At 48.4% G+C, this 22256-nt stretch overlaps 1 protein-coding gene across 1 annotated transcript in view; it reads right to left on the minus strand.

The window, feature by feature from the left end:
- Positions 1–492: 492 nt before the first annotated feature.
- ASH1L (ASH1 like histone lysine methyltransferase) overlaps positions 493–22256 on the minus strand; it is a 74615-nt gene continuing 52851 nt past the window's right edge. The window contains exons 9-28 of the mRNA XM_079958596.1: positions 20027–20072; positions 19659–19767; positions 18732–18938; positions 18468–18614; positions 17532–17640; positions 16511–16672; positions 15278–15372; positions 13105–13262; positions 12389–12541; positions 11481–11535; positions 11217–11349; positions 10427–10675; positions 9526–9612; positions 9154–9244; positions 7438–7576; positions 5973–6145; positions 4946–5112; positions 4247–4287; positions 2590–2894; positions 493–1758 (exon numbers count right to left, since the gene is read on the minus strand). Coding sequence (XP_079814722.1) covers positions 1667–1758; positions 2590–2894; positions 4247–4287; positions 4946–5112; positions 5973–6145; positions 7438–7576; positions 9154–9244; positions 9526–9612; positions 10427–10675; positions 11217–11349; positions 11481–11535; positions 12389–12541; positions 13105–13262; positions 15278–15372; positions 16511–16672; positions 17532–17640; positions 18468–18614; positions 18732–18938; positions 19659–19767; positions 20027–20072 — 2718 coding nt within the window. The 3' untranslated portion in view covers positions 493–1666. The remainder of the gene's footprint in view (positions 1759–2589; positions 2895–4246; positions 4288–4945; positions 5113–5972; positions 6146–7437; positions 7577–9153; positions 9245–9525; positions 9613–10426; positions 10676–11216; positions 11350–11480; positions 11536–12388; positions 12542–13104; positions 13263–15277; positions 15373–16510; positions 16673–17531; positions 17641–18467; positions 18615–18731; positions 18939–19658; positions 19768–20026; positions 20073–22256) is intronic.

The following is a 22256-nucleotide window of genomic DNA, read 5'->3' on the forward strand; positions in this document are numbered from 1 at the left end:
AGGAAGGGGGAGGAAGAGAGAGGAAGATTTAAGATATATACAACTTGGCACATTTAAAAACGGGATTCTTTCGTAAGGACATCTAAAACAGGACCATAATATGCATATGAACGCCAAAGAGAGACTGAGAGCAAAGCCACGTTTAAAGGGCCAGTGTATGCCTAACTGCCAGCTCCCTTTGCCCGTGCATGTGCCCGTGAGTTGCTGGTGTCCGGAGGGAGGGGGACATGTGGTACGTCATCATGGAGTGACGCCCCTCCCTTGGGCCTGGCACCGGACGACAGCAACTAGGGCGGCTGAACACCCTACTGCGTCAAAAGCAAGGAAATGGTTCCTTCGCTGCAGCCGACGAGAGTTAACACTTGTGTCTTTTTAATCCACCCCCCTCCTTGGATTAAGGGCAGAGAGAGAGGCGGGAAGAGTAAAATACACTGTCTCTTTAAGAGACGGGACGCTTTTAAGCTGTACAGGTTTTATATTTTTTTTCCTTCTTTTTCTTAAAAAAAAAAGAAACACAAAGAGTAGTGTTAATCAGTGGATAATAGTCTACAGTTTCACAACAAATACGCGCTCAGAAAATACTGCTTGACGGTTCGTGTAGTGAAAGGTTGGTTTTTGTTTGCCTTTTGTCGTTTTGACAGTTTTCCTTTCTTTGTTTTTTTTTGTCTTTGAAAGTTTTCACAATGCACTGGACACACAAGAACCACAGCTTATTTTTTTCTTTTTTCTTATATATATATATATATTTATATATAAAACCCAACCGAAAACACTAAAACGAAAAATAAGTAAAACAGGGTGGACTTGGCTTTATAAAAAATCTTCTGCAGCAAAATAAAAGGGGGAGGAGGGATAGAGAGAGAAATTAAAACCACTGTTGTTCTCCTTCACTGCCACCCCACCCCCACCCCGAGGTGCAGAACGCAGAACCAAGTGCTTTCATTTTGAGTCCGCGGCCTCTGTGGCGATGGGGCGCTTTCCATGCAGAATGTCCGACAGCCCCCTCACGCTCAGAGCGCCACACTTCCTCTGTTGCATCTTGCGCAAAATCGAAGATCTCGCCCCCCTCCCTGTATCTTCAGCCCCTCAGGGCCCGGACACTTCCTCACGCCATCACCTCCGCCCTCCCAAACAACTTCCGAAATCAGACTGTTGCGCCAGCTGAAGGAGAAATGATGTGGGTTCCTTCGGAAAGAGCGTGGTTCTGAACCGGTTCACCAACCCCCCCCCCACCTTGTACACCCCCCTTTCCCCTCCCTCTGGCGCAGGGACGCTGGGGTGGGGAGGGTGGAGGGGAATAAGTTAAACTAAAATTTAACCATCTTGGACAAAGAACCACAAGGTTGTTTTTTTTCCTTAGTACCTCAACATTGACAACAAGGCACGCCCAACACCACACACATTGTTAAGACCACTGCCAGGCAGGCCGCGGGTGAAGGGGCAGGGTGGCGCGCCTGCCCAAACGTTTCTTCTAAGTGCTACAGAACCGTGGGGTTGGTTTTTTTTTGTGTGTGTGTGTGTCAGTTTCCTCTTGCCCACCTGACGCCCTCAACGCACACTGCAGAGGCACAGGAAGGCGGCAAAGCCTCGCCCATCCAAGTCCGTCTCACGCACAATCCGACGGCGGAAAACTCCAGGCCGCAGCCTCTGTCCCCGGGGCACAGCGTCACTTCCGAAAGCTGCTCTCGGGAAGAACCAGAGTGCGCCGCCGCAGCTTCCTCCCCGAACCTTCCTCTAGCAGGTACGTGACGTCAATGGCTGGAAGAGACACACGCACCAAAGAAAAATAACAGTGTGGACTTAAGAGAGCAAATGCTCTTGGAACCCAGGAAAGATGCTTTGCTACTTGGTAAAGAACCTCAGACCCGGAGGGCAGACGCCTCTCTCCCTCAGGCCAGGCCCGCCACCAGCCTTGCTCTGTACCACAGAGGACCTTAAGCAACACCCTAGTAGTGGTCCCAGGCCCTAAGGAACTTAGATTAGCCTCAACCAGAGCCAGGGCCTTTTCAACACTGGCTCCGGCCTGGTGGAATGCTGCTCTGCCTCATGAGACCAGGGCCCTGCAGGATCTGATTTCTTTCCGCAGGGCCTGTAAGACAGAGTTGTTCCGCCTGGCCTTTGGCTTAGAATCAATTTGATTCCCTCCCCCCTCTTTCTTTTTCCCTGTCTCCTCCTGTGAAGAGGCTGCATTTTAATGTTTTAATGTTGCATTTTAATCTTGTTTTTTAAGTTGTATTTTAATCAACTTATTTTTATTATTGGTTGTTAGCCGCCCTGAGCCCGGTCTTGGCTGGGGAGGGCGGGATATAAATAAAATAATAATAATAATAATAATAATAATAATAATAATAAGAAGAAGAAGAAGAAGAAGAAGAAGAAGAAGAAGAAGAAGAAGAAGAAGCATCACTACTACTACCAGCTGGGCTAGCTTTTGGTGTGATGATTATCTGGGCTGCTTTACTCGAGCTCCCCCACTCCCAAAAAAGTTGGGAGCTACACATTACTAACAATCCTCTAACTTTAAAAGAGGTTTCTGGCGAGGGGAATGGGGGGGGGGAGAAGAAGGGGGGCTGCGCTCTCGCCTCTTACCATTTTTCCCTGGGATTTTCTCTAGGAGGGTGAGGAGGATGAGGTTGAGCCTCTCTCGCTGCATGTGCCTGCGTTCCTCTGGGGTGCAGGGCCGCCTGGGGACAGGGCTGCTCTCCTCCACCTTTTTCTCCACCTCGCCACTCTCCTGGGGAGGCGCCTCTTTCTCTGGCTCCTCCAGGCTGGGCGCCGGCTCGCTGGAAGCCTGGTCCTGACTCACGATCACGTCTTCCATGAGCGGCAGGGGGTCCTCCTCTTGGCTCAGGTCTTTGTTCTGGGGCTTGGAACGGTCAGACTTCCAAGATGACCTGAGAAAAGAGATGTCAGCCACATGTCAGGGGGAGAACCTTCCAACATGGTCCTCCCTCTCTCTCTCTCTCTCTCTCTCTCTCTCTCTCTCTCTCTCTCACACACACACACACACACACACACACACACACACATGGGAGGGATGCACACTGCTGCTGCAGCTTGCACTCCTTCTGTGCTGAGGGCTCCCTGTGTCCTTCCTCTCTAGATCTCTGAAAGGGTCATGTTTGGGAGGCAATCCCCCCGCCACATACCCCCCGTCTTCCTACATAAGAGGTCACAGAAACCAATCGAGAATGTACCTTTTCAAGGCACTGCACAGAAATGAAGCGGCAGAATTCTGGGCTGCACTACTTCAGGCTGTGAGCAGTGTGTGTCTCAGTAGTACAGTGGTACCTTGTAACCTGAAGCGTCTGTAACCCAAGGTACCACTGGGCTTTTGCATAGAAAACACTCCAAGTTCAAACCCCAATGGCATCTCCAGGTGGGGCTGGGAGAGACCCCTGCGTGAAACCTGGCAGAGCCACTGCCAGTCCTTGTGGACAATGCTAGGCTACAGGAGTCAATGGTCTCACTCTGTAAGGGGGCAGCTGCTCCTCAGAGGAACACCACACTGGGGAGCAGGCCTTGGAGGAACAAACACACACACACACACACACACACACACACACACACACACACACTGGGCAGATGTGTCACTTCTGTTCCATTTGGAGCAGTGATTTTTTTCCCCAGACCTCTGACAGCAGCTGCCTCACTACTGCTCTGGGGTTGTTTTTTTAATTTGCTCAAGAGCAGAGCAAACATCCTTTAAACAAGTATAGTGAAAACACCTTCTTTTGCTTGCCGTCAACTTGCTGCCAAACATCCTTTTTAGACAGGGCACAACCAGAACTGTGAAGAGTGTGTACAGGAGACTGCTGACCCTGAGTTCTGGGAGTTGTGGGAATCCTGGGTTACGGCATGCCTCACTTTATTACCACCATCCTATCAGCTTTGCAAGGGGTGGGGATTGAGGGACAAAGCCCCTCTTTCTATGATCCTGTCCCTGAACTGCCCAGAGTCATCTCTACTGAGGGAGCACCACACTCCACTTGCATGCTGCCTCAGCTTTCTGCTAGCGGCCTTGCAGGATGCCTTCTCTGTACTGCTTAAGTGTCGCAGGCAAGCTAGGCTGCTCTTGCTCCCATCCTGTCTAACTCAAAGGAAGGCAAGGAAAGTGCCATTTGTGCTGCAGTTAAGCAACTGAGAGCAAGAGCTCCAAAAAGGTCTCTGCAGAAGCACCCACCAGACTGAAGGCCCTAAAAAAGAAAAAGAAAAAAAGGAGCCAAAAGAAGCTAAAGCGACTCACCTGCCTCCATTCCTCTTGTAGTTGTCTGGTACATAATGAGGCTGCAATGGAGGAGTAAAAGAGAATCAAGTGAAAGTTCAGAGGAGGCTTAATGCCGTAAACGCAGAGAAATAGCACCTGCTTTGTTTGCAGAAGGTCCCAGGTTCAAATCCCCCGGTAGGGCTAGGAAAGACTCCCTGTCTGAAACCCTGGAGACCTGCTGTCAGTCAGTGTCAACACAGCTGAACCAATCATCTGACATGGTAGAAGGCAGATTCCCATGCTCTTTTTTAATTCCATCCTATATATTCAGCAGCATGAGAGTTATTTTACTTGAAGCTCAGTGGGAAAGTACGTGGAATTGAACAGCAGGGTGGCGAGGGGGAAAGATTGTGATTATGCTATAATGCAGGTGCTTATCAATGTACAGAGCCTCCCACTCTGCCACTGCTGCAAAGGAAATCAGATCTGAAGTCAAAGGAAATCAGGTCTGAATTCATCCAGGAGATGGCAGCTTCCTGCAAAGGGTGGCAACTTAAGAGAGATGCTCTGATTGGAGTTGCCTTTGGCTTAACCTTATTATTCCACCCTTGTGTCCGTAGGAACAACCGGTTTGTGGTTACTGATGTTCGCTTGTAACAAATTAAACGAAAGCAGAGTTTTAGCATGTGGGTTAGGATTCCCCTTGATGCCAGAGAGAGAAGTTGTGGAGCCGCTCACCGAGAAGTCTCTTTTCGGCGTCATCCTTTTGGGGAAGTGGTCGAAGGCGTAGGACTTGGTGCAGACTGGGTAGCGGTTCCGGTGGATCTTGTAGAAAAGGTGGGCTGACTTGTCGAGGCGGTAGTCGCAGATGTAGACGTCCTGCTCCTTCACCCCCTTTGGCCTTCCTGTAGGGAGTTTTGGCACAGCAAGAATATCAGGTGAGGCAGCGTGCCAAGAATCAAAATAAGCACGACTAGGGAGCTTAGCTGTTCCAAATTCCTCCTGGCAGGGCTGGAGAGGGTTTTTAAAAACGAAAGGAACTTGCTACCCTCGCAAAACTGCAGGATACAGTGGTGCCTCGCAAGACGAAATTAATCAGGTATGGTGGCAGAACCACTGAAATTAATGGGCATGAACAGCTTTTGCTCCACTACTTTCAGTGATCCTCCTGGGAATTTTAGGCGGATACCACCTGTTTGGTCCAGAATCCTCCTTCGTTGGCCTTTACCGTCAAGAGTGATTTAAATGGGTGACTCTTCGGAGCTCGAAGCAGCAGGGAAAGAAAAACACTTCTCTATATTCATTTTCTCTACACTATGCATAATTTTATAAACCTCTGATGGTGCTTCCTCCCTGACCGTTAAAAAAAAATGCTTTGGATTTCCTTGTGAGGAAGATGCTTATCCTCATCTTTTCTTTGTTGTTCCCTAATCTCATTTCCCTAATCTCAGGGTTGTGGGTTCAAGCCCCATACTGCGCAAAAAGATTCCTGCACTGCCGAGGGTTGGACCTGATGACTCTTAATGGTTCTATTATTCTATGGTTTGCACTTTTCCCAGCTCTACCATCTCCTTTTTAGACAGGGCACAACCAGAACTGTGAAGAGTGTGTACAGGCTGCCGAAGGGGTATTTCAGGGCTCAAACAGGAGCCTTTACCTATTTACACCTGGCACTGTGCGCTGGGGAGCACAACAGCCTGGGATTACAGGTCCCTCTGGAGAGAAAAATCAAGGTGGCTCCAGGCCACCGGGACCATTGACTTGCCTTTGCAATAGGTGTAGAGATCCAGGACGCAGCAGGTGCCCACCACGGCCTCCAAAGGGATGATCTCGTACAGCGGTACCCGGAACAGCTCGTTGTGGTAGAACTTCCGGGACGGGGAGTGGTGCGTTTCATGCGGACGGAAATAATGGTGGCCGAAGGCAAACCGTTCCTCCCTGATATAAGGAGGAAAAAAGGAAGGAGGTGTTTCCATTGGAGCTGAGATGACGGACCCAACGGACCCACACGCTTCCGCTTCCTCCTCCTCCTCCTCTACAGAATTTGCTCCCTTTTGCTAGGCTGACAGCCACAAGCCCTGGGATTCTGACACAACAGGTGAGCTGAGAGGAGAGGTGGTTTCGATGCTGACGATGGAGCACTGACTCATGAGAGCCCCAGGAAGACCCAAGGTGACCTCAGTGAGGGAGCTTGGCTTTTATTCCTCTCCCTCCTGGTTGCCTGCAAATGAATCTGTGTTTACAGAGGAGCTTAATACGATCGCTGTTAAATATAATTAAGTTTTAAGTGTGTACTCATTGCCAGGCCTCAACTAGAAGCTGGGAATTGATCATTGCCATGCGGAAAAACACAATTTTACAGCAGAGATTTGGCAGGCACCCTCCTTTTCAGCTTTTAGGCATCTCTCAAAGTTGTTTTTATGCTGACTGATTTAGACAGCTGTCAAAATTTTCTTGATTAGCCATTCATTTTAATTATTTGGCTTTTATGGCATTTTATGCTTTTCCGAACTTGTATAGATTGTTGTACATGCACCATAATATTTTGTGTAACTTGGTGGTGTGTGTGTGTGTGTGTGTGTGTGTGTGTGTATGTATATATATATATATATATATATATATATATATATATATATATATATAGTGGCATATGTACATAAATATATATTATAAAAAACAAATATATTTATGGGTGATGAGTGCTGAGGTTCAGATCAGCCAAGCCTAAGATTGAAGATAAAGATCTGAACTGCAGCCATTTCTCAGTGCAGTAAGAGCACACTAGTGGAGGAGCATGACGGCATCCTGTGAAGCTCTCATTGGTCTCTGGAGACAGGGCTTAGCTGAACCTCCTGTCTGCATTGGACACATCCGCCAAAGGAGGAGAATGATGTCACCAAATGAATGATGTCCTCCAACCCTCCCGGTCTTGCTGGCTTACAACTGCAGCTGGCTATTCTTGCTGGGGATCATGAGAGTCCAGCAACATTTGGTGTGTGTGTGTTATAGGTTACCCACCTCTTTAGTTTTCTCACCACAGGAAAAGAGGTGGGAAAATCTTACAGCTTCATGAACTGCCACCACCTGCTACTTTCATGCAAGGGAGGGATGGGGATGGGAAAATGCTCCGATGACACGTTTTTGATGGGAGTCCAATGTGGCTGGTCTCCCACCAAAGGTCATTGAGATCGAACTCTGCTTTTTTAAAGCAAGGTGGGGCTGGAACTTACTTCTCGTTCTTCCAGAGCTTTTCAATACGGAAGATGTCGAGTCTCTCTCTGTTGATGTGGGAGAGCAGGCGGTACGACTGCCGGACAGGGTGGCCGTCTGGGGTCCTTCGGCTGTCTCTCATCAGGTACACGCAGTCACCTGTTGATGGGGTGGAGAAGGGCGTATCAGAGCGGTTTTCTCATACCCCAGCAGGGTGGATTTACAGAAGCCTAACAAACTGAGTTTGTGGCTCAGCAGTTGAAAGCATGGGCTGCGTGCAAAAAGAACTGCCAGGTTCAATGAAATGGCGTCTCCAGCTAGGAAGCCGGCTGGATCAGACCAAGCCTCTGTCCAGTCTAGCATCCCGTTTCCTTTAGTGGCGCAGGTGGCGCTGTGGGTTAAAGCCTCAGCGCCTAGGGCTTGCCGATCGAAAGGTCGGCGGTTCGAATCCCTGCGGCGGGGTGCGCTCCCGCTGCTCGGTCCCAGCGCCTGCCAACCTAGCAGTTCGAAAGCACCTCCGGGTGCAAGTAGATAAATAGGGACCGCTTACCAGCGGGAAGGTAAACGGCGTTTCCGTGTGCGGCTCTGGCTCGCCAGATGCAGCTTTGTCACGCTGGCCACGTGACCCAGAAGTGTCTCCGGACAGCGCTGGCCCCTGGCCTCTTGAGTGAGATGGGCGCACAACCCCAGAGTCTGTCAAGACTGGCCCGTACGGGCAGGGGTACCTTTACCTTTACCTTTAGAAGCCCACAAAGCAGGGGCTTAAGGGCAATGGGTCTCCCCTGTTTGGTTTTGAACAGAGACATCCTGACAATGAACAGGGGTGGCCCATTTAGTCTGTTGAGTGGAGCGGTCTCCCGCGGGAGGTTGTGGACTCTCCTTCCTTGGAGGTTTTTAAGCAGAGGTCAGATGGCCATCTGTCATGGATGCCTTAGTTGAGACTCCGGCATTGCAGGGGGCTGGACAAGATGGGGTCCCTTCTGACGCTACGATTCTGAGATTCTAATACCATGACTTTTCCATAAAAGCTGCCCAATTCCCTTCCTCCTACCCAACTACCACCACAGAGCCCCGATTTCTGAGGCTGAGGAAACAACCTGGAGAGCTGCTGCCAGTCGGACCAGGTGGCCCCAGTGCTTAGGTGGCCCAAGATTTCTAACTCGCTTAATGTCTCACCTTTAATTTTGATACCCTCAATCAGTGAGCAAGGCAGGCTCAAGCACCTTGACAAACAGCAGTCGCGAGAGAGGGGATGGATGTCCCAAAGGACCCTCTCGGCTGCCTCTTAATTAATCCAAATCCCCAGAATCAGTCCTTTTGTGTTTGAGGTAGTCCCTGGAGGGGAGGGGGCACCAGGCACTCTATGCTATACTGTGAACTGTATGAAACACCTAGAAACCTTCAGCCGCGACTCCAATCCTCAGTAATATGGATAGGATTAAGTATCTGTTGTCTGGTTCGGACTAGCCTGTAATGTTCAACGCAGCTAAATTTGCAGAGAAGGCTGCTAAACTTAGAACAAGCTATGTGACTGCCCTTGAGATTTAAGGTTCCCGTTTTATGTATGCTTTATTTATTGTATAGGTCAAGTTTTTATCTTTATGTAATTTTTTAATGTATAGTTTATGTTCCTGTGCTTCTGCTTGGCCACAACCTGTGTTTTGGCTGCCTTCTTAAAAACTTTGAATATTATGAATTTCCCTCCCTCCCCCCCCCCAGGAAGTCAACACACCCACCTTGACGTAGCAACAGATCGTCCCGTAACAGACAGATGAAGTAAACGCAGCCAGGCTGGGCATAATGAGGTCGGGGAATCATAGGAACCTCCTGCGAGAAAGAAAAAGGCAAAAGGCACGTCTTGTCATCCTGACTACGTTTAGAAACCAAGATGAACGCAGACGCAGCACTAATAAAGCCTGCACCTTCCATGGAACCCTGGGGACCGTGGTTTTGTGAAGAACATTTGAACGCTGAAAGGCTACAATTCCCAGGCTTCCTCAGAGGAGAAAGCCGCTGAAACAGCCTGGCTGTGTAAAAAATAAAGAGGCCAATGGCGTGAGGGTTTCAAAGTCACCCTGCCCAGTTTTGGGCAAGCAAAGGTGGCTTACCCTATCCACTGTGCGAGGTTCACACTGCTCACACAAGTAGTGTTCAACGTCAGAGTTCACCCCCATACAGTCACAGTGCTGCCAGACCTACAGGAGAAAACAGACACATCAGAAAGTGCAGGAAAGGAGATTCACCCCAAAGCATCAGAAGACGAGTTTTCTTTATTTTAAAGCATTTCTGAACAGTTTAAGATTTTTTAACTCAAATAATGCAGCCTAAAAACAATGTAACAGCATCTTAAAAAGAGAGATTATCAGGGATGGATAAGGCTCTCTGTCTGAGAGGCCAGAGAGTCAATGTCAAGCAGAGTAGAAAATACTGACTCATATGTGCCAGTGGTCTGATTTATTATTATTATTATTATTATTATTATTATTATTATTATTATTATTATTAGCTGCCCTTCACTTGTAGATCTCAGGGTGGTTCACAACATAAAATTACAATATAAAAACCACAAAATTCATAGTAAAGGTAAGGCCATCAACAAGCCAATAATGCTCCCTCTGATGACACATTTAAAAGGGCATCGGATGTCAATTAGCCAAAGGCCTGGTTGAAGAGGAAATTTCTACCTAGTGCTTAAAGGTGTATGAAGGTGCCAGTCAAACCTCCCTGTGGAGAGTGTTCCACGAATAGGGAGCCACCTTCCGGCCTTCTTGTGGAGGAGGCACATGAAGAAGGGCCTCAGGGGGCGCACCTCTGTTCTAATAGGTTCAGATTCCTCTGGCCCACCAATACCAGGCTGCTATAGAGGAGGGAATCCAGCCATTGGTCTGGACCTTGCCTTTTGACAGAACAGGGCCAGATATAGGGGCTACGTGTGAGCAGACGTTTCTCATCTGCAGCAAGAACGCAGCCCCATCTTGTGAGGGAGAGGAGTGCACAACCTGCCCTCACCATGCACTTGTCGCACTGGATCATGAGCCCTTCGTCCTTGTACAAGCCACAGATGCAGCGGATCACGTCCTCGTCCTTCTCGTGCCCGCTCTCCTTCTCGCACATGGAGGTCTCGCTGCTGTCCGCCTCACTCGCCGTCTCTCCGACGATCTCATCGATCTGGGCAGCTGCCTCATGGCGGGCATTGTAGTAGGCCTTCCGCAGCCGGCAGACGTCCCGCCCAATCGGGGATTTCCTGCCGTAGTACTTCTGCGCAGAAGACAAAAGTCCAGAAACTCAGAGCCTTTCCCACCCCCACTGAAATGCCCTTTCTGCTTCAATCTTTGCCGCCATAAAACTCTGACGTAGGCGCCCTCTGCCCCGGTCCCATCACCTTCTCCTTCCTACCCACTAGTCCCTCCCAGCTTGGTTCATTTTCTTCCAGCACAAGGAACACGTGGGCACTGCAACAGAACATTACAGCATATCCGCAAGATGCAAGGGCGGTGGCTTCTGATTCAAGACTCCGCCCAGCCTCGAATAGGAGTTGTATGAGTTCACTGGGGTTAGGTGGGGTTCTCAGGAGTGGGGTGGTGGAAAGGAAAAAGGACATCTCTCCTCCTCTGCCACTCTCCTGAGGCCCTTCCTCTACTGTGTTATTTGGTGTCGCAAGGCCTCCAGCCCAGAACTTGAGCATTTCAGAGAATTGTATGCAAGGCAATTAATAAATACATCTCGACTCTCAAAGGACCAGCTGGGACCCTCAGCTAGAACCAAGTGCCTTCCTCTGCCAACACAACAGCAAACTCACTTCAGTGTTGCGGAAGACCTTCAGCATGTCGCCATCAAAAGCTTCCACAGTTTTGTAGTAGCCTGTCAAGATCTGCTTCTCGATGGTGGTGAGATCAAGGGGGTCGGAGATCTTCTCATAGTAATCTGCGTTTCTAAGCCAGGCAGGGGGGGGGGAAATGTGCAAGGTTACTGATAAGCCCGTATTTGAGGAATGACATGAAACCTATTTTGTAAAATGACAGATTCTCCACCACTCCCCCTTCGGAGAATGCTAAAAACCTACTTTTTCTTCGGGGGAAGATTCAGCAAAGGAGTTGCTAGCAGCTGTCTGGAGGAATCTGTAACGGAAGCAGAGGGATGCAGAGCAGTTGTCACAGGGGTTTTACAGTATGGTTGGTCTTGGGTAGTTTTTGGGGTGGGTGGGAGTTATTTGGCAGGAGAAATTATGAGGAACTATATGTGGGAAAGAAACACATGCCCCTTAGTCCCTGACTTGCCTAAGTCACAGCTACATCACAAGCTGAAATTAAGAAGCAATGCAATTTACAGTTTCTTTAAATAGGCCCTTGTGGCAAGTGCTGTTCAAGTTCATGCCCTTCTTGTGGGCTCAGGTGGGGCCACGGCAAGATAGATGGGCCTTTTGGTCTGATCCAGCAGCCAGGCTCTTCTGGTGTTCCAATGAATTTCCTCCACCCGCTGTGTACTCCCTCCCTCAAATTCTGTCCACTACTTCTAGAGCTCAAACCCCTTCTGCTATAGCTCTTTACAATTCAAGACTAAGGAGGTGGGAGCAGCATGTGTATCAAACACTTGACAGTCCTCATGGGTGACGGACGGAGAGACAGAGGCTGGCCACCCCACAGCAAATGCTGCAAAAGCCAAGGAAGTGTATGGGAAGCTGCCTAATACAGGATCAGACCACTGGGTCCACCTCACTCAGTGTCACTGTTGACACTGGCTGGGCAGCAGTTCTGCAGCTTTTCAGACCGGGGTCCTTCCCAGCCCCATCTGAAGATGCCAGGGATGCAAAGCCTTCCCCCAAAGTAGCTCCTGCTCTTACCCATGAGCCACTCATCACTGCACCCCTGAAATCCTACACTCAAGCTCTCCTCCCTCTGGAAACCCAGCAACACAGGATTGTGGAGCCTGTCAAACGATCAGCTCCTGCCTCTGGCCCTCGGCAGCCATCACCTTTGTACGAGATGATCCCGTCGCAGATCTCCTTGAAGATTTGCGCGAGACGTGCGGCCCGCGCCACTTCGATGTTCTCCTCGGCCGCAGCCAGCCGCCGTGTCCGCACTGAGCGGGCAGTCTGCAGGGCAGAGAACTGTGTCATGAAGACATCTGAAAAAGAGAGGGGAGGAAGAGATGCCTCTTTAGTCAAAGCCCGCAGGAACACAGGAAGCGACCGGCCCAATTAGTTTGGTTTTGTCTGCAGCTCCCCAGGGTTTCCATCTCTCTCAACCCTACTGGGAGGCAGCTAACTAGAGAACCTGGGACTTCCTGATCTGCTACTGAGCTACCTTCCCACTTCCTCGCCCCTGAACAACATGTATGTCTGAGGGACTTAAAAACCGGCAACTCTCATTGTACAGAGCGGGGGCTTGGCATATATCATGCCACTGCTGCTGGATATAAAATTTTAGCTGAATGCAACACAAGGGGTAAAATGTGGTCAGGGCACTGCTTGTCCCATTGCCTGGGGCAAGGCAGAATCGCTTTTAGGTGACTAGGAAAAGGAGGTTCAAGTTTGGTTAATTAGGTCACAAATATCTGAGACAGACAGGATGGCAACTTTTTGCAAGACTGATTTGAGAAAGGTTAAGGTCCACGGAATGCTTATCGCTTATCCAGGAGACACCGAGAAAGGCTGGGAGATTCACACCAGTTGCAACAGGAGCACTGACCAGATTTTATATTGCCATCATCCCGGCACATCCCATTCCAGCGGGTGTATAACGAGGCGGACTGAAGGTTGTCGCTGGCGTGCTTGACCTCCTCTTGCTTCTGCCGGATCTTCTCCCAATTGCGCACCAAGAAAACATGATGCTTCAGCACAAAATTCCTTGGGGAAGCACAAATAAAGATGAGGGATGTGGAAGAGAAGAGGTGGGGGCTGAAATAAAAGGCTTTCTTCGCTTTCCAAGGTTGGCTGCTGTGGGATATTTGCAACACATCGCCACAGCATAGTAGTGAGAGATTCCTGTCTAAGGGGTTGGAATCTACATGAGATCAGAATGGGAAGAGGAGGAGGAGGAAGGGTCAGGAATAGAGACCAAGTAGGTGAAGCATCAGACAGATGCCAGGGAGGCACAGGTTAAAAGCAAGGGTTGGGCCATTTCTGTAGAAAGGCTCAACTCAGACCTACCAATCCATGATTCGTTCTGATCGTGATTTGGAACACATAATCACAGCCTGAGCATCTTAATAAAGCCATGATTTAGACCTGCTTGTCTGCTTCCACTTCCCTACCCATTCAGCTTTTATATAATGCAGCTGGCTCTGGGGAGGCAGCAACGAGTCTGCGGTTTGTCAATTCTAACATCTCACCAAACCACTTTTTAAAAAAATCCTTATTGGCCAGCTGTTTGCAAACCATGGTTTAGACCATTGTGCAAAGTCATAGCTAAAGCTTTCTCAATTGTGGAATGGCATGAGGTGTGAATAATTTCACACAGCTGCTTGTTAAGTTTTGCCCATCATGTATTATGTACTACTGTGCATTACCTGATATCACATACTACTGATGATTATCAGCAATAATTATGAAATTATATATACAGGTTTTTCTAGAGAGAGAGGGAGAGAGAATACTGCATGCATATTATTTTTGCACTGTATTTGCAAACAGTCTGCATCTGTACTGGGACTATCTTAACTGTTCTTATATATGGAATTGTTTTCAATGTTTGCACTGCTTTCAATACATGGAACTGTTTCAGTTTGTTTTTAGTTTTCTTGTTTTACGGTGGTAACTATTTCATTTGTTTTACAAGTGTGCACTTTATTGCTGTAACCTGCCCTGGGACCTTATGAGGCCTGCTGAAACCATTTTTGTTTGGGCAAGTCTAAATGTGGATGATGATGTGTTTCAATCTCTTTTTAGTTTACTGCTGATGCTAACAGTTTTCTAAATGTTTTTATTGATAATTTATTGTTTTTACTCATAATTTTAACATTTTCTGTAAACTGCTTACAAGGTATCATTACAATCAAGTGGTATAAAGTGGTACCTTGGGTTACATACGCTTCAGGTTACAGACTCCGCTAACCCAGAAATAGTACCTCAGGTTAAGAACTTTGCTTCAGGATGAGAACAGAAATCATGCTCCAGTGGCGCGGCAACAGCAGCTGGAGGCCCCATTAGCTAAAGTGGTGCTTCAGGTTAAGAACAGTTTCAGGTTAAGAACGGACCTCCGGAACAAATTAAATACTTAACCCGAGGTACCACTGTATACATTTTGTTAAATAAAAAAAATGATAAAGTGTGGGTAAAAAATTTTTAATATATGAAGTTGTTTATGCTATTATGTTGCAAGCCATCCTATGGTAGTTTCATAGAATCATAGAATTTCAGAGTTGGAAAGGATTCTAATAACAGGCTCTTCTTACTTTCTGATGACAAAAGGCAGGGCAGAAATTTATTAAATCAAAACGAAATAAACTGAGCCAAAATGCAGCTTTGGGGAAGATCTAGCTCAGGCTTCCTCAACCTCGGCCCTCCAGATGTTTTGAGACTACAGTTCCCATCGTCCCTGATCACTGGTCCTGCTAGCTAGGGATCGTGGGAGTTGTAGGCCAAAAACATCTGGAGGGCCGAGGTTGAGGAAGCCTGGTTAGCTCATGCCCCTGCGCCCAAAGTAGGAGGAGGGGAAACTTGTTGGGAAGAGACAAGGGAATAATAATAATAATAATAATAATAATAATAATAATATTTTTTTTTATTTATATCCCGCCCTCCCCAGCTGAAGCCGGGCTCAGGGCAGCTAACAACAATCAAAATAATCCAACGATTCTAAAAACATTTCATTATAAAAATTAATTAAATTAATTAAAATCAATAATGCCCTTCTTCCTCACCTTTCCCTGTTGGACATGGGCTTCATTTGGAGCTGCGGTGTCAGCCGAGTCGGGGTACTCGAGCTTTCACTGGGCTCCTCAGGAACGTGACCCTTCTGTAAAACAAAACAAACCCTTCTTGAGAAGAGAATCCAAGAACAAAGAAAGCCAACTGCGAAAAGACAGTGGTTAGAATCCTGAACTTGGGTCAGGCAGGTTCAAATTCCTACTCAGTGTATATAGCTGAGCTGCCCAACACAGGCAAGATTATTTCCCTTTCAGGGCTTAAATGTGGGAGGGGAGGGTGGAAGTTAAGGTAAGTGCATGAAGCAAGATGTGGCCCCCACTTTGTTCCTCTCATTCAAAACCATTATTGGAACGGGCATGTCCATGCTGTTCCCTCATTACCAACAGGAGGTTGATTTGGGTCTGGGTGGAGAAGCATGCAGAACAGGAAGCACGTGTTATATGCGCATCCCATCCCACTCTCATTTAGTAAAATCTGAAAGAGTTGCTGAAATGGGGATCACATTCATGGTGGACAGAAGCATCCCAGCTGGTGAGGAAGAGAGACCCCCTACTGTGGTCAACATTAACATGAGTGAAGAGATGCCCCCCCCCCCAGAGAGTATCAAGTTCCCTGTTCCTGCATGATTATATCAGGGTGGTCCAATGCCCTCAAGCCTCTTTTGGAGGTCATCGACAACAACGTTTGATGCTTCCCAAGTCCTCACACTACCTTCCCAAATCCAGGTAACTGAGGCACTGGGCTTCAGGAAGGAGGTGTGAGGGCTCAGACAGGGTCCTAGAGACCTCCCCAAAGCCAAGTGCAGTGTTTACCCAGCTTTGGGAAGGCAGCATGAGGGCTGGGGAGGGAGCACCGAATTCTGGGCTTGCTCTCTCCTGCCCTCCGAACACGACACGGCAGAGTGCGGCCCATGGGTTTCATGTCACAAGTACTCTTGAGGCACACTTGGTATGTAAGGTTGGGCCGCCCTGCGTTAGATCATTGCCACAAGTAGCAAGCAGATTTATTGAAAGAAAAGTCAAACAAACTGAGCACATGAAGTGGTCCCACGCTAGATGAAACCACTGCTACCCACTATGCTTTTAAAAACAGAGATGTCGGGCACTGAACCTGGCGCCTTCTGCACGCCAAATATGAGCTCTCAACCATGCTCACCCCCTCTGACCCAAGCGGCAACTGTAGGCATGGAGTGTGGCAAACCTGTCTCCTGCTCTGTGCACACTCACCCTCTTCTTCAACTTGTGCTTGGATTTCCTCTTCTCTTTGGACCGGCTCGGCCTCCTCTGGGCAGTGACGGGCTGGTTGGTTTTGCTCAGGAGGCCGTTCACACGCTGGCTCTTGCCCCCGATGATCCCTCTGCACTTCTCAAAGCCGCATTTGCAGAGTTGCTTGGAAGAGAAAGGAGACAACACCCACCTTGAAAACGCCCCCTCGGCAAAGCTTGCAACCCAGGCCAATAGGACCCATCAAGAATCCCTGCCTGCTCATACAGTCCCATCCATTCGATGGGACACTGCAGGGACCAAGGTATGAATGGGCTTGTGCTTGGTTGGCGCCTCTGTGTTTCTGCTTCCTTTTTTCTGGCCTCCTTTTTGTGATGACTACTCTGTTTACTGTGCTGGAGCTGCTGTCTCAATTTGGCAACCTGAGTGGATCTATCCTTCACGCATGGAGGATAGTGTATGCGGGGATCTCATGGTCTCTGTCCTGTGAGCTAAGACCCTGTTACTGTGTTCAAATAAGAGGCATGCATTATGGTGCTAGGTGTGCTTAATTTCCTGGGCTTTCGGCCTGCCCACTCTGCATATGGGCAAACTGGGGCTCCTTCTCTCAGGTGAGAAGCTTTCTGCCATTGCTGCTGCTGGGCGAGCACCTCTGCCTCACCTTTGCCCTTCCCTGACTCCACCATACTGCTTGCTCCTGACAGGGCGACAGTAGCAGATGTTAGGGCCAACGGCGGGGTCAAGCTGGGTATCTAGGGTGTCTACATCTGCTTAAATGAGGTGTCTTGGTATACTGGCTGCTATAATTTGAGGGGCCCTTTTTAGGCAAGCGCCCCATGAAAGTCTGCAGGGTGCTGCGCTATTATTAACAGAATTTTCCAGGTGATCAAAGTGATCTCATGGGGCATCTCACACATCTGCGCCTCCAACTTGTACCAATAAGGAGGGACTAGCCTAAAGAATTAAAAATGCAGCCATGCTCTTCTCCCCCAGGCCTTTCTGGGAGTGATGATGCAACCCTCACCTGCTTTTCCACATTGAAGGAGTGGAAGTTGTAATCGTAAGTTAGCTCAGTGCCAGCAGGCATATCCTTCAGTGCATAGAGCCCAATCCTGTAGACACCGTTGACGGACCTGCAGGCGGAAAGGGAAGAGGATGTGCTTGCAACTCTGGACAGGGCAGGAAGGCATGACAGCTGTCTCAGCACCGCTAAGGCCCTGGAAGCGTATTATACCTCAATTGGAAACCAATGCCTCCCCTGCCCCACCCCCAAAACGGCGCTCCAGGAAAGGGGCTGGAATTGTGGCTCAGTTCGCTTGTAACCATGGCTTCCCTGGGTCTGACAGAGCAGCAGGCATCAGATCTTAAAAAGTTACACAGCTGTTCTTAAGATGACCAGCTGGTGTCCGTCTACACCAGGGGTTGGCAAGGTTTACCTCGCCTGGGCTAGTTAACTCCAGCGGAGATCCCTCTGTGGGCCGGATTGTGAGCACACGCCCCCACGATTTCTGGTGTCTACGCAGACATGATTTCCGGCACCACAGAAATGAGTCCCTGCGCTGCGCCGGTTTAGCGCAGCACGCGGGGACTTACCGAGAGGGCGGCTCGGTTCAGGGGCGGCTTGGGGGCCAGTTAAACCCCCATGGGCCGCTTAGGGGCCTTAGGTTGCCTACCCCTGGTCTAGACCCTCTAAACTGGTTGACAGCTCTACTCAGAACTGGGGCAGAGAGTGAGGCAGGGGAGAAGGAAGAGGAACCCCAACCTTCAGGCAGACACTGTTCTTTTAGGGTTCTGTGTGCAGCACTTTAAAATAAACCAAGTACTGTACACACGGATGCACACACCTAGGGACTGGACACAAGCGTAGGCCATCAGTTTTATAAAGGTACTAAGAGGCTCCGTTGTTGCCATAGCAAAAGCAATGAAAACTAGCAAGGCGACCCCCTCTGGAAGCTCTTACCATTTCTGCATCTCACAGTTTGGGTTGCAGCTGTGGTTGATGAAGCGCGCCTCGTTGCCCATGCGATAGCTGTCAATCACCATCCCGCTGTCGAGGTTGAGGCAATAGTGATCGCTGTGGTTGTGGTACTGCTCGATCATCCGGTTCCTAAAGAACAACGTGGGACAGTGCAGCTGGTGAAACACGCTCCGTCCTCTTGCTCTTCCGAACAAGGGCTGTGCCACGAACGCTTCTCCTCCACCCACCGCGTTGCCCACAGCTTACCTGAACTCTTGCTCGCTGACCACTTCTCCCAAGTACTCGATGATGAACTGCCCAGCTTTCAGGGGCTCTTTTGTGCGGATGCCCCAGCCTTTCTCCTCGGCCCGGAAGCGCTCCAAGCACTGCACCCACTCATGCCTCTGGATCCGCTGGTTGCAGCACTGCTCCCCGCAGGGGCAGGTGTTGGGGGAGCACTCAGCGAAGATCATCCTGAAAGCAGAGGGAGGGCAGGCTGGCATGTCAGCATGGGTGCAGGGAAGCATCAGGAACATCGGGGCAGCCTTTCCGACAAACCTTGAGGCTCATTTTCAGGGTTTATTAAAAAACGTTTTTATCCACGCTCCCCTTCAACTAGCTCAGCGCTGTACATATGGTTCTCTGCTGCCCACATTTCCCTAACAACAACTCTGCGAGGTAGGTTATGCAGCCCTGCGTTGGGAAGTTTTTGATGTGTGGTGTTTTACTGTGGTTTTATGATTTTTTGGAAATTATAAAACCCAATCAGATGGGTGGCATAAAAATAATAAATAAGGAGGAGGAGGAGGAGGAGGAGGAGGACTGCATTCAAACAAAACCCTGACAAAACCCTGACAATTAGCCATGGCCAAGTATGGAGTTTTGTATCCAACTGAAAAATGTTCCCAGCTTAAATTAATTAAATTAAATTAAATTAAACCTGCCCATTAATCTCAATGATTCTACTGTGAGTAGGGCTTAGCAGTGTGTAAGTTAAGGCTGACGTGAGGGTTTGGATACCCAGGGCTTTTTATGTAAGGCCCTGAAGTCTGAAAATAGTGCACCCAATGCATGCTGGCTGTCTCACCTTGCTACTTGTGAGAAGCGGGTCTCTTTAATTTCCAGTGATTCTGTGTGTGCGCACGGACATGTCTTCGGTTGCAGCATTAATTATGTTGCGGCCCTGCAACTCACCTGTTCAAGCAGTCATCCAAACAACCATTTCTGTTGCCATCCTCGGCCTTCTTGCAGTTGCAGGTCGTGGCCTCGTAACCAGAAAGAGGCTTCACATCCACATAGACGTCTGCAGAGGGAAAGGAGAGGAGTGAAAAGTATCTATCAACTTCTGAAACAGAGCTCCTCCCAGTCTACAAACCTCTCTCCCGGCTCGCCCACCCCGTTGACCTCAGTCCATAGAGAAAAGAGTAAAAGGCGGCAGCCTAGGAGCGGGGCTACTGCCAGGAGGTCAAAGAGGGTGCGGTCAAGTGGAGATAAAAGGCTGGCAAGGCTCCACAATTGAGGAAACCATAAAACCAGGGCTATATAAACACAAAGCTACTTACTAGAACGGATTTTTTTATAAAGCGGGACGTCTGGCTTTTTATACAACTGGAAAGAAAAGAAATAAGTGTTCTTTATCGCTTTGCAAGACAACAGCAGAATAAAAATTTGCATTTTCCCCAGAAAGGAAGGTTTGATTTATGCCTGACAGAGCCTAATGAAGAAAAGCCTTTGTTACAAGAGCACCAGAGAAAGGTTTTGATCTTATTTTTTTGTTTTTTAAAAATGAAAACATTTATTGGCCTGGATCCAAAGAGCCATGAGGGGAAGGAGAACATTTCTTAGTGCTGTTCTAAAACCTCATGCAGTTCAGTGCCACAGTTACACTTGTGTTACACTTGTGATGGAAAACAGAAGATACAAAGGTGTGGCACATAGAATCCAGGGGGCCATTAAGATGATGTTGAAAAGGGCATGTGAGAACATCTTGGCTGCGAGTCCTGGAAGACATGCTCCCTGCCTGGCAGGCCTTTTCCACCAGGCCTGGGAGGGAAGAGCCCTGGCTGACGCCAGATACAAAACGCTGAGACTGCTGAGCAGACTCTTGAGCTAGGGTGTTTTCTGGGGTGTTGCTGTTGCAGAGAGAGATGTTGCTGTTGTTCTTTCGTATCTTTATTTTAGATCTTGTTGTGATTCACGTGGAAACCATTAAGTTTGGTTGTGTATTTTTTTAACGTTTTATTTATTGCTTATGACCACTTTTATGTTGTTGTAGTCATGCATTTTTTGCATGTTGTAAGCCGCCTTGAACATGGTTTGAACTGCAGAAAGGTGGTCTACAAATAAAATTATGTTTGCACAGGTGGAAGAGCTTCTTTGGGTTGCCATCGGTTTTGGGGCAATGCTCAGAGGCAGCCCTTCTAGGAACATAGGAAACTGCCTTATACAGTGGTACCTTGGGTCTCAAACTTAATCCATTCCGGGAGTCCGTTTGACTCCCGAAACCATTAAAAAACCAAGGCGTGGCTTCCGGTTGGCTGCGGGAGCTTCCTGCGCTCAAGCGGAAGCCGTGTTGGACATTCAGCTTCCAAAAAGCATTTGCAAACAGGAACACTTACTTCTGGGTTTGCGGTGTTTGGGAGCCGATCTGTTCGGTAGCCAAGCCATTCGTGTACCAAGATACCACTGTACAGTGGTGCCTCGCAAGACGAAATTAATTCGTTCCGCAAGTTTTTTCGTCTTGCGATTTTTTCGTCTTGCGAAGCACGGACTTTGGAAAAGCTTCAAAAATCACCAAAGTCTTCAAAAACCTTAAAAAAGGCTACCACACCGCGTGCTATGAGTTGCTCCTCGAAGTGAATGCACGGTTTTAAGAAAAAGGAAACAAACTTGCAAGACGTTTTCGTCTTGCGAAGCAAGCCCATAGGGAAATCCGTCTTGCGAAGCAACTCAAAAAACGAAAAACTCTTTCGTTTTGCGAGTTTTTCGTCTTACGAGGCGTTCGTCTTGCGAGGTACCACTGTACTGAGTCAGACCACCGGGTCCACCTAGACAGCAGCTCCCCAAGGTTTCAAGCAGCCCTCCCTGGAGATTCCAGGATTCTGAATGCTTCCCCATGAGCTACGGGAGTGGAACAGACTTTAATGCCAACTGTTCATTTCCCCTTTTTAACGGCTGCATGACTAGGTGGTCCCAGAGTGTCCACGGGGCTCCCAAAGCCTCGCAGCTTTGTCTATATGGGGAAGACTTTCTCACAACCCTAGTATAAAGCACCTCTGGAGCAGTTCAGCAAAAAAAATAGACAGACGCTTATACTCGTTTCGAGCGCCATATCAAAGAATCCAACAAATATGCAGCTTCTTGACTAAAATCAGCACGGCCTATTTTGGGGCAAAGACATCATTCCCTCTCAAAAAGAAGAAGCAGAATCCAAAACCAGTTTTGTCAGAGACAGACGTGCTTGAAACCAGATACTATCTCCTCCTTTCGACAATACTTAAAGACGCCTGTAGATCTCATTATGGAGTTTCCCCGCAACATGTTAGGAATGTGAAATGAGGAAATGTAAACTGTAAACCATGCAAGCTTTGCCATTAGTAAATATATATATATATATATATTTAGAGAGGGGGCTGAATCACTGAACAGAATGGGGTGGGTGGGAACAATTCCTTGTTTCTATAGCATATTGCTAAATAAAGTGGGCAACAGGAAAAAGCAGGTGCTTAATTATAACACATATTGTCCCTTCTGGACTGCATACATACAGCCCAGTACATGGAATCCTGGGAA

The sequence above is a fragment of the Podarcis cretensis genome (genome assembly GCF_951804945.1).
Source record: "Podarcis cretensis genome assembly, chromosome: 16".
NCBI lineage: Eukaryota > Metazoa > Chordata > Lepidosauria > Squamata > Lacertidae > Podarcis > Podarcis cretensis.